This window comes from Salmo salar, chromosome 06, assembly GCF_965601325.2.
Source record: "Salmo salar chromosome 06, fSalSal1, whole genome shotgun sequence".
Taxonomy (NCBI): Eukaryota; Metazoa; Chordata; class Actinopteri; order Salmoniformes; family Salmonidae; genus Salmo; species Salmo salar.
The window spans coordinates 12,140,490-12,155,792 of record NC_138296.1 but is presented as its reverse complement, the minus strand read 5'-3'; the positions used below and the strand labels follow the sequence as shown (position 1 = coordinate 12,155,792).

General features: G+C 44.9%; 1 protein-coding gene across 1 annotated transcript in view; it reads right to left on the bottom strand.

Annotated features, from left to right (window-relative positions):
• The window catches only part of LOC106606331 (heparan sulfate glucosamine 3-O-sulfotransferase 3B1), a 188,486-nt gene extending 176,728 nt beyond the window's left edge, over window positions 1-11,758 (bottom strand). The window contains exon 1 of the mRNA XM_045719724.2: window positions 10,841-11,758. Coding sequence (XP_045575680.1) covers window positions 10,841-11,427 — 587 coding nt within the window. The 5' untranslated portion in view covers window positions 11,428-11,758. The remainder of the gene's footprint in view (window positions 1-10,840) is intronic.
• Window positions 11,759-15,303: the final 3,545 nt, after the last annotated feature.

The following is a 15,303-nucleotide window of genomic DNA, read 5'->3' as shown; positions in this document are numbered from 1 at the left end:
TTCACCAGGACTATATGGTCTACTACTATCTACCAGCTCAGAGGGGCGGATTCACCAGGACTATAGGGTCCACTACTGTCTAGCAGCTCAGAGGGGCGGATTCACCAGGACTATAGGGTCTACTACTATCTACCAGCTCAGAGGGGAGGATTCACCAGGACTATAGGGTCCACTACTGTCTAGCAGCTCAGAGGGGCGGATTCACCAGGACTATAGGGTCCACTACTGTCTAGCAGCTCAGAGGGGCGGATTCACCAGGACTATAGGGTCTACTACTATCTACCAGCTCAGAGAGGAGGATTCACCAGGACTATAGGGCCTACTACTATCTACCAGCTCAGAGGGGAGGATTCACCAGGACTATAGGGTCCACTACTATCTACCAGCTCAGAGGGGAGGATTCACCAGGACTATAGGGTCCACTACTGTCTACTAGCTCAGAGGGGAGGATTCACCAGGACTATAGGGTCTACTACTCTCTACCAGCTCAGAGGGGAGGATTCACCAGGACTATAGGGTCTACTACTATCTACCAGCTCAGAGGGGAGGATTCACCAGGACTATAGGGTCCACTACTATCTACCAGCTCAGAGGTGAGGATTCACCAGGACTATAGGGTCCACTACTATCTACCAGCTCAGAGAGGAGGATTCACCAGGACTATAGGGCCTACTACTATCTACCAGCTCAGAGGGGCGGATTCACCAGGACTATAGGGTCTACTACTATCTACCAGCTCAGAGAGGAGGATTCACCAGGACTATAGGGCCCACTACTGTCTACTAGCTCAGAGGGGAGGATTCACCAGGACTATAGGGTCTACTACTCTCTACCAGCTCAGAGGGGAGGATTCACCAGGACTATAGGGTCTACTACTATCTACCAGCTCAGAGGGGAGGATTCACCAGGACTATAGGGTCCACTACTATCTACCAGCTCAGAGGGGAGGATTCACCAGGACTATAGGGTCCACTACTATCTACCAGCTCAGAGAGGAGGATTCACCAGGACTATAGGGCCTACTACTATCTACCAGCTCAGAGGGGAGGATTCACCAGGACTATATGGTCTACTACTATCTACCAGCTCAGAGGGGAGGATTCACCAGGACTATAGGGCCTACTACTATCTACCAGCTCAGAGGGGCGGATTCACCAGGACTATATGGTCTACTACTATCTACCAGCTCAGAGGGGAGGATTCACCAGGACTATAGGGTCCTACTACTATCTACCAGCTCAGAGGGGAGGATTCACCAGGACTATAGGGTCTACTACTATCTACCAGCTCAGAGGGGAGGATTTACCAGGACTATAGGGTCTACTACTGGGAACCACTCCTCTCCTCAGACCACCAAACACTGGATAAGAGGCGATGGTATGCAGACACTCAGAATAATCTGGCAACATTTCTGTGAGACAAGTTCCAGACATGAATCAAAGAGAACAGCTTCTTAGAAGGAACGATGAGGCCGTTCTTTGGCCATAGATACCGGTGGAACTTTCTCTTATCAACCGTGTAAAAGACGTTCTCATCACTCTCTCTCTCTCTGTGCACTCAGTGCCTTCTTCACTGTGCTCGTATGTCCAATATCTCTACAGCATTCCTTTCAACACAGATAATGCAGAGAAAGGCTTTCCCATGCTCTCCTCCTCTCCTTTTCTATCCACTCCTCGACTCTTCTCATACCAGCAATATGCAGCAGCAGGAATCAAGGCCACCTGATTAACAGTTGGAAGAAGGCCCAGGTCTAGAGAGAAGATGAGAGGAGAAGGGCGGAGAATAGGCGTAATGTGTATGCACTCTTCTGGTTTTACATTTGAGTCATTTAACAGACGCTCTCATCCAGAGAGACTTACAGGAGCAATTAGGGTTAAGTTGCTCAAGGGCACATCAACAGATGTTTTTCCTAGATGGCTGGGGATTTGAACCAGCAACCTTTCGGTTAGCTACTTGCCACCCATAGATCTCTCACTTTCAGCCTTGCGCTACCACGTAGCAGTTTTATCACTCTCTGCCTTCCTGCTGTTAACAGAACAACAGAACCAACACCTCTGTCAGGGTGGCAAGGATGGATAAATTACAGTTATACATTTTGATCATTTAGCAGACTATCTTATCCAGAGCGATATACAGTCAGCAAAATAAATGTTCAGTAAAATGTGACAAAATATTCTGGAAAAGAAACTTCTTCCTGCCCAAAACTATATGTTTCCTGCTAGGTGATTTGTTTGATAAATTACTTTGGTAATCCAACTCATGGCTCTATCCTAGCTGCTGCAGGGATGTACAGGTCTACAGTCTGAGAGGATCTGATCAGTAATAACATCAGAGATGTACAGGTCTACAGTCTGAGAGGATCTGATCAGTAATGACATCAGAGATGTACAGGTCTTCAGTCTGACAGGATCTGACCAGTAATAACATCAGAGACGTACAGGTCTTCAGTCTGACAGGATCTGATCAGTAATAACATCAGAGATGTACAGGTCTACAGTCTGACAGGATCTGATCAGTAATAACATTAGAGATGTACAGGTCTACAGTCTGACAGGATCTGATCAGTAATCACATCAGAGATGTACAGGTCTTCAGTCTGACAGGATCTGATCAGTAATAACATCAGAGATGTACAGGTCAAAATATTCTGGAAAAGAAACTTCTTCGTGCCCAAAACTATATGTTTCCTGCTAGGTGATTTGTTTGATAAATTACTTTGGTAATCCAACTCATGGCTCTATCCTAGCTGCTGCAGGGATGTACAGGTCTACAGTCTGAGAGGATCTGATCAGTAATAACATCAGAGATGTACAGGTCTACAGTCTGAGAGGAGCTGATCAGTAATGACATCAGAGATGTACAGGTCTTCAGTCTGACAGGATCTGATCAGTAATAACATCAGAGATGTACAGGTCTTCAGTCTGAGAGGATCTGATCAGTAATAACATCAGAGATGTACAGGTCTTCAGTCTGACAGGATCTGATCAGTAATAACATCAGAGACGTACAGGTCTTCAGTCTGACAGGATCTGATCAGTAATAACATCAGAGATGTACAGGTCTACAGTCTGACAGGATCTGATCAGTAATAACATTAGAGATGTACAGGTCTACAGTCTGACAGGATCTGATCAGTAATCACATCAGAGATGTACAGGTCTTCAGTCTGACAGGATCTGATCAGTAATAACATCAGAGATGTACAGGTCTACAGTCTGACAGGATCTGATCAGTAATAACATTAGAGATGTACAGGTCTAGAGTCTGAGAGGATCTGATCAGTAATAACATCAGAGATGTACAGGTCTTCAGTCTGACAGGATCTGATCAGTAATAACATCAGAGATGTACAGGTCTACAGTCTGACAGGATCTGATCAGTAATAACATCAGAGATGTACAGGTCTTCAGTCTGACAGGATCTGATCAGTAATCACATCAGAGATGTACAGGTCTTCAGTCTGACAGGATCTGATCAGTAATAACATCAGAGATGTACAGGTCTACAGTCTGACAGGATCTGATCAGAAATAACATCAGAGATGTACAGAACTACAGTCTGACAGGATCTGATCAGTAATAACATTAGAGATGTACAGGTCTACAGTACGAGAGGATCTGATCAGTAATAAGAGGATAGAGAAGGAGAGAACTAAACAACAACTCCAGGAGGATAGAGAAGGAGAGAGCTAAACAACAACTCCAGGACGATGGAGAAGGAGAGAACTAAACAATAACTCCAGGGGATAGAGAAGGAGAGAACTAAACAACAACTCCAGGAGGATGGAGAACGAGAGAACTAAACAATAACTCCAGGGGATAGAGAAGGAGAGAACTAAACAACAACTCCAGGAGGATGGAGAACGAGAGAACTAAACAATAACTCCAGGGGATAGAGAAGGAGAGAACTAAACAACAACTCCAGGAGGATGGAGAAGGAGAGAACTAAACAACAACTCCAGGAGGGTGGAGAAGGAGAGAACTAAACAACAACTCCAGGAGGATAGAGAAGGAGAGAACTGAACAACTCCAGGAGGATGGAGAAGGAGAGAACTAAACAACTCCAGGAGGACAGAGAAGGAGAGAACTAAACAACATATCCAGGAGGACAGAGAAGGAGAGAACTAAACAACAACTCCAGGAGGATGGAGAAAGAGCAAACTAAGCAACAACTCCAGGAGGATAGAGAACTAAACAACAACTCCAGGAGGATAGAGAAGGAGAGAACTAAACAACTCCAGGAGGACAGAGAAGGAGGTAACTGAACAACTCCAGGAGGTTAGAGAAGGAGAGAACTAAACATCAACTCCAGGAGGATAGAGAAGGAGAGAACTAAACAATTCCAGGAGGATAGAGAAGGAGATAACTAAACAACTCCAGGAGGACAGAGAAGGAGGGAACTAAACAACTCCAGGAGGTTAGAGAAGGAGAGAACTAAACAACAACTCCAGGAGGACAGAGAAGGAGAGAACTAAACAACTCCAGGAGGACAGAGAAAGAGAGAACTAAACAACTCCAGGAGGACAGAGAAGGAGAGAACTAAACAACTCAAGGAGGACAGAGAAGGAGAGAACTAAACAACTCCAGGAGGACAGAGAAAGAGAGAACTAAACAACTCCAGGAGGACAGAGAAGGAGAGAACTAAACAACTCCAGGAGGACAGAGAAAGAGAGAACTAAACAACTCCAGGAGGACAGAGAAGGAGAGAACTAAACAACTCCAGGAGGACAGAGAAGGAGAGACCTAAACAACTCCAGGAGGACAGAGAAGGAGAGAACTAAACAACTCCAGGAGGACAGAGAAGGAGAGAACTAAACAACTCCATGAGGACAGAGAAGGAGAGAACTAAACAACTCCAGGAGGACAGAGAAGGAGAGAACTAAACAACTCCAGGAGGACAGAGAAGGAGAGACCTAAACAACTCCAGGAGGACAGAGAAGGAGAGAACTAAACAACTGAACTGATCCACAATGTTTCCATGTTCTTCTAAGTGTCTGACAAAGTGCTGTGGTCTGATGACCTCCAATAAAACCCCGGGTTTTACCACCTGAAATGACAGTTTCCATCCCTGATTGATAATAGTTTGATGAGAGATTAACTTTAGTTTTCCAGCTATTGAACTCGGAGAAGTAAAAGTAGGTCTTAACCAATACTGTTCACATAGCTGAGTCAGCTAAAAGTCAACTATTTCGGGAATGTTCAGAAACAAATGTCAGCATATTTCAATACCTAGTGTAGTCCTATACCGCCCCTTTGGGCCCTTTCCTCATTCTCAACAGATGTTCTCTTCTTTTCCTGCCTATCAATATGCTGATGCATTGAATTTAGCTGGGAAGAATCTACATGGATGGCTTTCCTGCTTCTTAAACCATTTTATTCCCCTGTGTCCATAAAAACTACTAAGGGTTTGTAGTCAGCAAAAAGAAAACCAAATGGACTTGTATGAACTACCTGAAGGGAAATGCAACTTCTCCCTCTGAAAGACCTCAGGAGGAGAGTCAACTTTCAGAACAGAATAGAGAAAACTGAGGCGTAGTGTTAACAATCTGTCCATCCTGCTAGCCTCAGAGTTCCAGAACCCAGAGTTCCATTTGCAGGCAACGTTCCGAAGGTTTCAAGCTGTGTTTGTTGAAAAAGCACTTTCCCGCTCCTGAGGGACATTTGCATACAACGTAAAGTGAAGAGAAACCACGTTTCACTCTAATGGCCCTGTTCTATTATCACTAGGGTTAATATAAACCCCAGGGGTTCCTCTGCTCCTCTTTCAGCTGTACACCCCCACCGCCGCTGCAGATTCTAAAGACTCACTTTCAATTTACTGCCCTCTCTCTGGCTGCATCCCCAATGGCGCTCTATTTCCTAGAAAAGGCATTACTTTTGACCAGGGCCTATAAAGCTCTGGTCAAACGTAGTGCATTATATAGGGGATGGGGTGCTATTTGGGACTCAACCCCATCTTTCACTATATATACCTATCCCAAACCCAGTTCCAACCCAGCTCCCACCCAGCTCCCACCAAGCTCCCACCAAGCTCCCACCCAGCTCCCACCCAGCTCCCACCCAGCTCCCACCAAGCTCCCACCCAGCTCCGACCCAGCTCCCACCAAGCTCCGACCAAGCTCCCACCAAGCTCCCACCCAGCTCCGACCCAGCTCCCACCAAACTCCCACCCAGCTCCCACCCAGCTCCGATCCAGCTCCCACCAAGCTCCGACCCAGCTCCCACCAACGACCCAGCTCCCACCAACGACCCAGCTCCCACCAAGCTCCCACCCAGCTCCTACCAAGCTCCCACCCAGCTCCCATGCAGCTCTGTTTGGGGTTAGAATAACTGTTTCCCATCCTCTGACAATGTCAGTGAGATAGCAAGCAGAGGATTAGAATATAACCAATCATTGTTTCACAAAAAAGGACCTCTGGAAACTGACGAGAATAGAAAAACCCCACACTATCATATTTCAACAAAATGGGTTCATTTTCCAGGATCACTTCATGTCATATTTCAACAAAATGGGTTCATTTTCCAGGATCACTTCATGTCATATTTCAACAAAATGGGTTCATTTTCCAGGAATTCTTCATGTCACATTTCAACAGAATGGGTCCATTTTCCAGGATCACTTCATGTCACATTTCAACAGAATGGGTTCATTTTCCAGGATCACTTCATGTCACATTTCAACAGAATGGGTCCATTTTCCAGGATCACTTCATGCCTTTTGATTCCAGCAGCATGTGGTGCCCAGATGTCCTCCTCTCTAAATTCATAGTATCAAGAAGAGAATAAGTCAAGAAGTCTAACTGAGAAATAAAACAGTGACTTATAGAGAAAGGAGGAGGAAGGATGGAATGGAATGGAAAAAAACATTCCCACGGCCTTTGGGAGTTCCCTACTTCCGCGCTCCCTCCCTCCTGTATGAGTGAGCATGCAGCCTACAATTTGTCTGGCAGATCCTGTCTTTCTGCATCTTGGTGTAAGTATGTCTATATTCTGTGAAAGCGTGGCCAACTAGCTATATCTGTGGCCGGAGTCCCCGCTGCGCCAGGCCTTGGCCATAGAAATAGAAGGACTAGATGAGAATCCCCTTTCAAGGCGACCATATTGTGTGCTGTAGTTATTCTATGTGTATGGCCTCTCCTCTCTGTGTGGCTCTAGACTGCAGGGTGGGGGGCTTCTACAGCACTGTTGGACCAACAGTGTGGAGATGTGGGCAGCAGAGATCAATGCCTCCACGGGGGACGGGCCTGGACCAGGCCACCCAGCAGAGCTGCTCCTCAGCCCCCTCTCTCCCCTCCCCTGCACCTCCTCTCCCCAGGCAACTGACTGATAATTAGACAGTGGTGGAGGCTTTACGAGAGTTAGTCAAGCCACACCATACCCTCTCCCTGTCCATCCCCTCCTAAGGATAAAGTTAGGACCAACACTGAAATAACTAACCTCATGGTAAGAGGACTATCCTCCATGGTGAAAGAGTTGGGCCAGCTCAAGTAAGCACCGAATAACTGGCACCCTTTCTGATCATCTAGAATGTTTTAACAGTAAGTTTACTGGTTGGTATGTGGATAACCATGTGACCTCGGATAACCATGTGACCTCCCTCCACTGTGACTTCACTAAAAGACAGAGTAGAGGGAAATGACTCTGTTGATCCAAGGTGATGACGGTCACTAGTGATGGTCATTAGTACAGAGACCTGTGGGGTTTCCCCTCCCTCCCTCCCTCCCTCCCTCCCTAGTCCCTGAACAGAAGCATCATTAAGGGGTGGCCGTAGTGTTCCTTGGCTGTCTGAGGTCATGGTGCTCTGGTCTGACTGGGGTCTGAATGGTCTGACTGGGGTCTGAATGGTCTGAATGGTCTGGCTGGGGTCTGAATGGTCTGGCTGGGGTCTGAATGGTCTGACTGGTCTGGCTGGGGTCTGAATGGTCTGGCTGGGGTCTGAATGGTCTGGCTGGGGTCTGAATGGGCTGGCTGGGGTCTGAATGGTCTGGCTGGGGTCTGAATGGTCTGGCTGGGGTCTGAATGGTCTGAACGGTCTGGCTGGGGTCTGAATGGTCTGGCTGGGGTCTGAATGGTCTGACTGGGGTCTGAATGGTCTGACTGGGGTCTGAATGGTCTGAATGGTCTGGCTGGGGTCTGAATGGTCTGGCTGGGGTCTGACTGGGTTCTGAATGGTCTGAATTGTCTGGCTGGGGTCTGAATGGTCTGGCTGGGGTCTGACTGGGTTCTGAATGGTCTGAATGGTCTGGCTGGGGTCTGAATGGTCTGGCTGGGGTCTGAATGGTCTGGCTGGGGTCTGAATGGTCTGGCTGGGGTCTGAATGGTCTGACTGGGGTCTGAATGGTCTGAATGGTCTGGCTGGGGTCTGAATGGTCTGGCTGGGGTCTGAATGGTCTGGCTGGGGTCTGAATGGTCTGGCTGGGCTTACTCAAGCTGAGGGGTTTTAATTAACCTAACAACCACTCCAGGGAATCAGCTACAGGGTTCTTTCATGACATCCTACAGAGACAACTGCACTGTGTTTCCCCACTGTGGATACTTACTGTAGGCCAACACAGTCATGAACCTGCAGCTCTAATGTGTTTAGAAATACCAGTTCTGAGCCAGAGGATGAGCTGTTGCAGGTTCACCTTTAACTAACATAAATACGTCAGATGTCATTCAGACGTTACTGTCTTCCAGCTCATGTTTTTCTGTCTTCAATCAAAACCACAGAATTCCTGAAACTGTCTAGCTAACACTGAGAACTCACTGAGATGCACTGATATATTGATCATTACAACCACACATTGTTGAACACTGGGCTAACTGTTCACTGTTCCTATAGCTTTGGATCCCTGGAATTTGAAATTAACTCATTCTGTGTCCCAAGTGGCACCCTATGCCCTACATAGTGTGATATGAGCTCTATGAGCTCCGGTCAGAAGTAGTGCACTATATCGGGACTAGGGTGCCATTCGGGAACCAGGCATGGTTAAAGCTGTGTTGTCGTAAAGGGAATTACAGCCTAAGAATCAATACCTGGAACCGGGAGCACTCAATTGAATTACGATGCTTCTGGCTGCTAGGGGATGATGTCATGATTTAGTCTGTTGACTCCTGGCAGTAAACCATGTGCTGTTTGGGTCTAAACTCCAGAAGAAAAACTGAATAGAAGCTCTATAATGTTTGTCTGAGCTCCAGAAGGAACAGTCAAACTGAATGGAAGCTGTAGAATGTTTGTCTGAGCTCCAGAAGGAACAGTCAAACTGAATGGAAGCTGTAGAATGTTTGTCTGAGCTCCAGAAGGAACAGTCAAACTGAATGGAAGCTGTAGAATGTTTGTCTGAGCTCTAGAAGGAACAGTCAAACTGAATGGAAGCTGTAGAATGTTTGTCTGAGCTCTAGAAGGAACAGTCAAACTGAATGGAAGCTGTAGAATGTTTGTCTGAGCTCTAGAAGGAACAGTCAAACTGAATGGAAGCTGTAGAATGTTTGTCTGAGCTCTAGAAGGAACAGTCAAACTGAATGGAAGCTGTAGAATGTTTGTCTGAGCTCTAGAAGGAACAGTCAAACTGAATGGAAGCTGTAGAATGTTTGTCTGAGCTCTAGAAGGAACAGTCAAACTGAATGGAAGCTGTAGAATGTTTGTCTGAGCTCTAGAAGGAATTGTCAAACAAGTCAGTTTCTATGTGTCATTTAAGGTGCATAATTGAATTTGGGCCCTTTTATTAGGCCAATATAGGCTGCATCCCAAATGGCACCCTATTCCCACTTCTTTTGACCAGAGCCTATGGGTACCATTTAGGGCTCTCCCTATGACTCAGGACTATACTTTATATGGACTCTTTTATTACACCAAGGTGGTATTTAGATTTGTTTGAGTTAGTTGGTAGTCAGCTGTTAGAGTGATACATTCCTCAGTTCACACTTATCACACTGTGAGGAGAGACTTCTAGCTTCATTATAACTTTATTATAGCTTTATTATAGCTTTACTGGCCAATGAAAATGTGTTTTATTTTCACCTTGAACAGGATATACATTCATAAACACATTCCATTGGATACCCATAGTGTCTGCACATTCATGTTACAGTTTTTCAGAACTACTGTAGGCCTATATTCACCAACCACACGAGCCACAATGAATGGTCACGACTTTAATTAACTTAACTTAGCTACAGGCACTGATTACTTTAACTAATTGTTACCATTGTGTGGAGTAGGCCTATTTCTATTCTATGTGTGTGGTGTGTGCATATGTGTGTGCATATGTGTGTGCGTGAGTGTGTGTGTGAGTGTGTGTGTGTGTGTGTGTGTGTGTGTGTGTGTGTGTGTGTGTGTGTGTGTGTGTGTGTGTGTGTGTGTGTGTGTGTGTGTGTGTGTGTGTGTGTGTGTGTGTGTGTGTGTGTTTAAATCCATGCTAATCAATCTGGTTATTTTTTCCACTCAGCACAATGGCCATATGTCCATCTAATCTTAGTGTTGCATGTTATCTTAGAGGCGTGTTTAAAGACACTGTATGAATTCGTCCTCCAACAGCTATGTGAAGAGATATAGAGGCCAGCAAACATACTATTCTAAAGATAGATATTCTTCCTTGACAGCCTTGAGGTTTTGTTTGATGTTCTTTGTGACTTTAAAAATAACGGTGTTTCTCAGAAACCCATTCATCGACAAGCCAACCTGTGACATATGTATGTGTTATAGACTGAATAGTAGTCTAGAAATGAAGATGGATACAAAATAAATTAAATTAAATAGATTGGCTCAATTAAATGGCAAATTATGAATTATTTTAGTAGTATATACATAATTAGTTTGTATTCTAATCAGTTAACGTTATTAAGTGTATGAAATGTACCTGTACCACTCCAGTCCCTTGTCATAGTTCCGATCAAAGAAGTGCGGCTCGGCCCCAACAGCTCTGATGTCTGGATGCACCCGGAGGAACTCCAGCAGCGCCCGTGTGCCTCCCTTCTTCACCCCGATGATAATCGCCTGGGGCAACTTCTTACTCTCCACCGGCCCTGACTCGTTGAAGAGACTTGACACGACATTATTATCCAACGTCCTCTGCTCGCTTCGAATCTCATCCCAGTCCTCCCCTCCTCTGCTGTCCAAATCATTCTCATTATTTAACAAGTCCCTGGGTGAAGCGCCGAATAACGGATCTAAAGAATCTAACGGGTCTTCTTGGTGTTCGGATTCCAAGTCCCCTTCGTTGTGGAGTCGGGGTTGAGTTCTGTTAGGGTCAACTTTTTTGAGATGTTGTGAATGTTTACTGTTGGCTGTACTGACCATCAGACTTGGCATGGTTGAACAGTATCCGACGCAGCAATATATCATATACACCCACAGGGACAACATGATGCAGAAAACAAAGAGTTTATTCTTCACGGGGGATGATGAGACAACATGCAGGTTCTGATATATTGGGCTATATTCCATAGGACAGTCGGGCGAGACGAGTCATAATCCAAAAACGCATATTGGCAAAAGTTATTTGCTCCTCTTCCACTGCAAAAATCCTGGTGAAATTGACATATTTCCACAACTTGCCTACACGCTGTTTATAACGGACTTCTTATTATTTAGTGATGAGCGCATCTCCTTTCCAGCTCCATTCATACGGAATTCCAAACGAAACGAAAAGATACTCGGGGCAGGTGTGTCCGCGCCCTGTGCGTAAAAATACACTCTCGGCGGTTGTTTCCCATCACTTGGCCAACAGGCGTGTGAGCGAGAGGGAGCGCACTACGGCGAACAGATGAGCAGCCTACATCCCATTCATCCCGTTTAGACTTGGGGCGTATGATTGACAGTAGAGTCAACCAATCCTAGAAGACTATGGTGAGAGATAATTATCTGTTGCTTTATTTCCAATGAGGAGTTATAGGCCAATAAACCCTTCACACATCATGGCTACGTGCGTAATAGTCACCTTATAATGTAGGCTGATTTTAACTTTAGGTTTTCACCACAAGTGTTTCGTGTTTAATATTTAAAACTTGAAAATATGATAGACTTTTTTTTTTACATAAATAATTTGTAAAACAATTGTTATTTCTTTACTTTAATAGACTGGAATTGTTGAAGGAAATCCACTTTTGTCACTGAAGTGTGCCTGTCGGCGAAGTAGCCGAATCCTCTATCCAACCCGCTGAAATGCAAAAGCAAATATTATTATAGCGTTTTAAACATCCTTTTATACACCCCAAACATATGGCAGCTTCAACACAACATCTGTTTACTGCCATTGGAATTAGCATCAGAATATCTACCGCTAGAACAAGTGCTTTTCTGCATGACCAGACAAGACAAAAGTCTAATGCGGAGAGATCAGCACGAGCACACGACGTTCTGAAAGGACGTGGCACGACGCGGGCAGATGTCCTGAATCTCCTGCGGTTCCAGGGTGAATGGTTAGTTTGTAAAGTTGCATTCTTTCACTGCGCAACAGCGGGTAGTCAAGATGCGCTTGTAATGTACAGTATAACAAGTATAGGCTACAAGTGGTGTGTGTGTACCCCTTCTTGTGTGTGTGGGCCAGGGAAGGTCAGGGGGCAGCCATTGTGTTCAGATGGATTATGAGGATTACTGAAGAGCTTTCCATGTCAGTCAGTCTCACCAGAACCACCACACTGACACTGTAATCCCCTTATCTCATCACACACACTCACACACACGGCTAGATATGGGGAGGGCTTGTGTGTCTTTGTGTGCGTGTGTGCTCTGTGTTTATCTGAATCCATACACCCAGGCATGTTCCAACAGAAAACCCATTTTCTTCAGAAAGTTGGAAACAGTTTTCTCAGCAGGCCTACTGGAGATGACTTTGACTGTTATAAAGCAGGAGTCAGACAGTTATATGATATAAGTTTGATAATGCCCCAAAAAAACTGTGTTAACGAGTTGTAGTCCTTTACATCTTCAATCAGATTACAGTAAATGGACACATTAAATGAGTTCTGGTTCTTCACATCTCCCATCAGATTACAGTAACTGGACACATTAAAGGAGTCCTGGTCCTTTACATCTTCAGATTACAGTAAATGGACAGATTAAAGGTGTCCTGGTCCTTCACATCTTCAGATTACAGTAAGTGGACACATTAAAGGAGTCCTGGTCCTTTACATCTTCAATCAGATTACAGTAACTGGACACATTAAAGGAGTCCTGGTCCTTCACATCTTCAGATTACACTAAGTGGACACATTAAAGGTGTCCTGGTCCTTCACATCTTCAGATTACACTAAGTGGACACATTAAAGGTGTCCTGGTCCTTCACATCTTCAGATTACAGTAAGTGGACACATTAAAGGTGTCCTGGTCCTTCACATCTTCAGATTACAGTAAGTGGACACATGAAAGGTGTCCTGGTCCTTCACATCTTCAGATTACAGTAAGTGGAGCATGTTAACACGTAATTGTACTTCCTCTCTTCTCTCACCTGCTCATATCAGTCACCATCACACACACAAGAAAAACTCATCAACTCATAAACTACAAGTACATGAACGATCATCTCAAGACCTCCTCAGTATGAACAGAAAAGTGGAACATTTGTTTTTGAGGGAATTGTATGAGGTTACATTATTGCATTGTTACAGTTTTTCCCAAATGTTTACACACTAAATCTGGCCCATGAGGCACAATGACACAAACCTGTAACTTATTTAGCAGAACCATACAGCAAACCTGCATACTACTGGCATGTTTTGCTTTACACTCAGATTGCAAGTCTATAACAAACATTTGGCAAAACCTTCACAACTAAAATCGTGTGTGCAAATGAAAAGCAACACTGTCCAACAAGCTAAGATCAATTATCAATTGATCACTTTCACTCTTCACATGTGCAAACACTAAATGTTGCGTAAATGTTCACTTTGCAATCAGACCTTTGGAATGGATAAAGGTGAGCACTCCTGTGTTTTCAGAACAATGGAAGCAAACTTGTCAGAGAGAGGGAGAGGTGGAGGTGGGGGTGGGGTACCAGTGGAGGTAGAGGTGGAGGTGGGGGTACCGGTGGAGGTGGAGGTAGAGGTGGAGGTAGACCAAGAACAAGGAGAGTAATCTCTGATGAAATTCTTGCGACTGTGGTGGAGCATGTGGTCAACCATGGTTTGACTTTGAGTGAGGCTGGGCAGAGAGTGCAGCCCAATCTGAGCCTCTTCACCGTAGCATCTATTCCAAAATGAGAAGAGGTTTGTACTACAGACATTGGACCTCTCTACTACCTTTACTACTTGACAGTAGTACAACATAAAGCACAGTAAAGACTGTAGATTCCAATACATACTGAAAGGGGAAACAAAGTACATGTTTCATGTATTACTGTATGGAGGAAACTGGGAGCTATACTACTTTGTAACATGTTTATCTTATATACTGTATTACTGTAGTGTTTACTGTACTGGATGCTATTTTGTGTTTGTAGAACTGAAAGACGACAACCACGTGGTGGTAGAACACGTCTGTTTCCAGACCAACAGGAGGCTGCCATTGTGCTTATGGTAGATGAAAATAATGCCATAAGACTGTGGGAAATTTAAAAATTCAATTTATCGAAGACGAGGAAGAGGGGAAGGAACATCATTGGTCAACGGGCCATCACTGAGGTACCTGGCCAGCGCAGGTACCACCCTTGGACCATACAACACTACCCATCTCCTTAATTTCCTGAACACCTTACATGACAATCTTTTTCAGCCAGAGCAGAGAAGGCCAGGTGATCCTGAGCAGGAAATGTATGTTCTAATTTGGGACAACATGAGTTTCTATCAGGCTGCTCAGGTCCGTAACTTGTTCCATGACCATCCCAGGTTTACGATTCTCTATCTCCCACCATATTCCCCATTTCTCAACCCCACTGAGGAGTTTTCAGCATGGCCGTGGAAGGTGTATGATCACAAACCCCGTAAACGTGTGTTGACATTCCAGCAGAGTCCTTTCAGGGGTGAATGTGTCATGGCAGGAGATATTTCCCTGCTGTCTGGCCAAGGAGAATATCACCTGTGATGTTGATGGAAATCTGTGGCTGGACCAAAACAACACACATGACTGATTTTGTTTTCTCAATGGAGTATTTGTTTCTTGACTTATGATTTAGATTTGACAGTTTTTTTTAATCTCTTCCATTCAATTGATGGAACATACAGTACAGTAGTATAAATAGGACTATTTTTCTTCCTTTGCATATGCAAAATATATTTACTGTATAATTGCCTTTTTACTGGATGTGTGCTTACAGCCTTCCCTGTAGCTCAGTTGGTAGAGCATGGTGTGTGCAACGCCAGGGTTGTGGGTTCGATTCCCACGGGG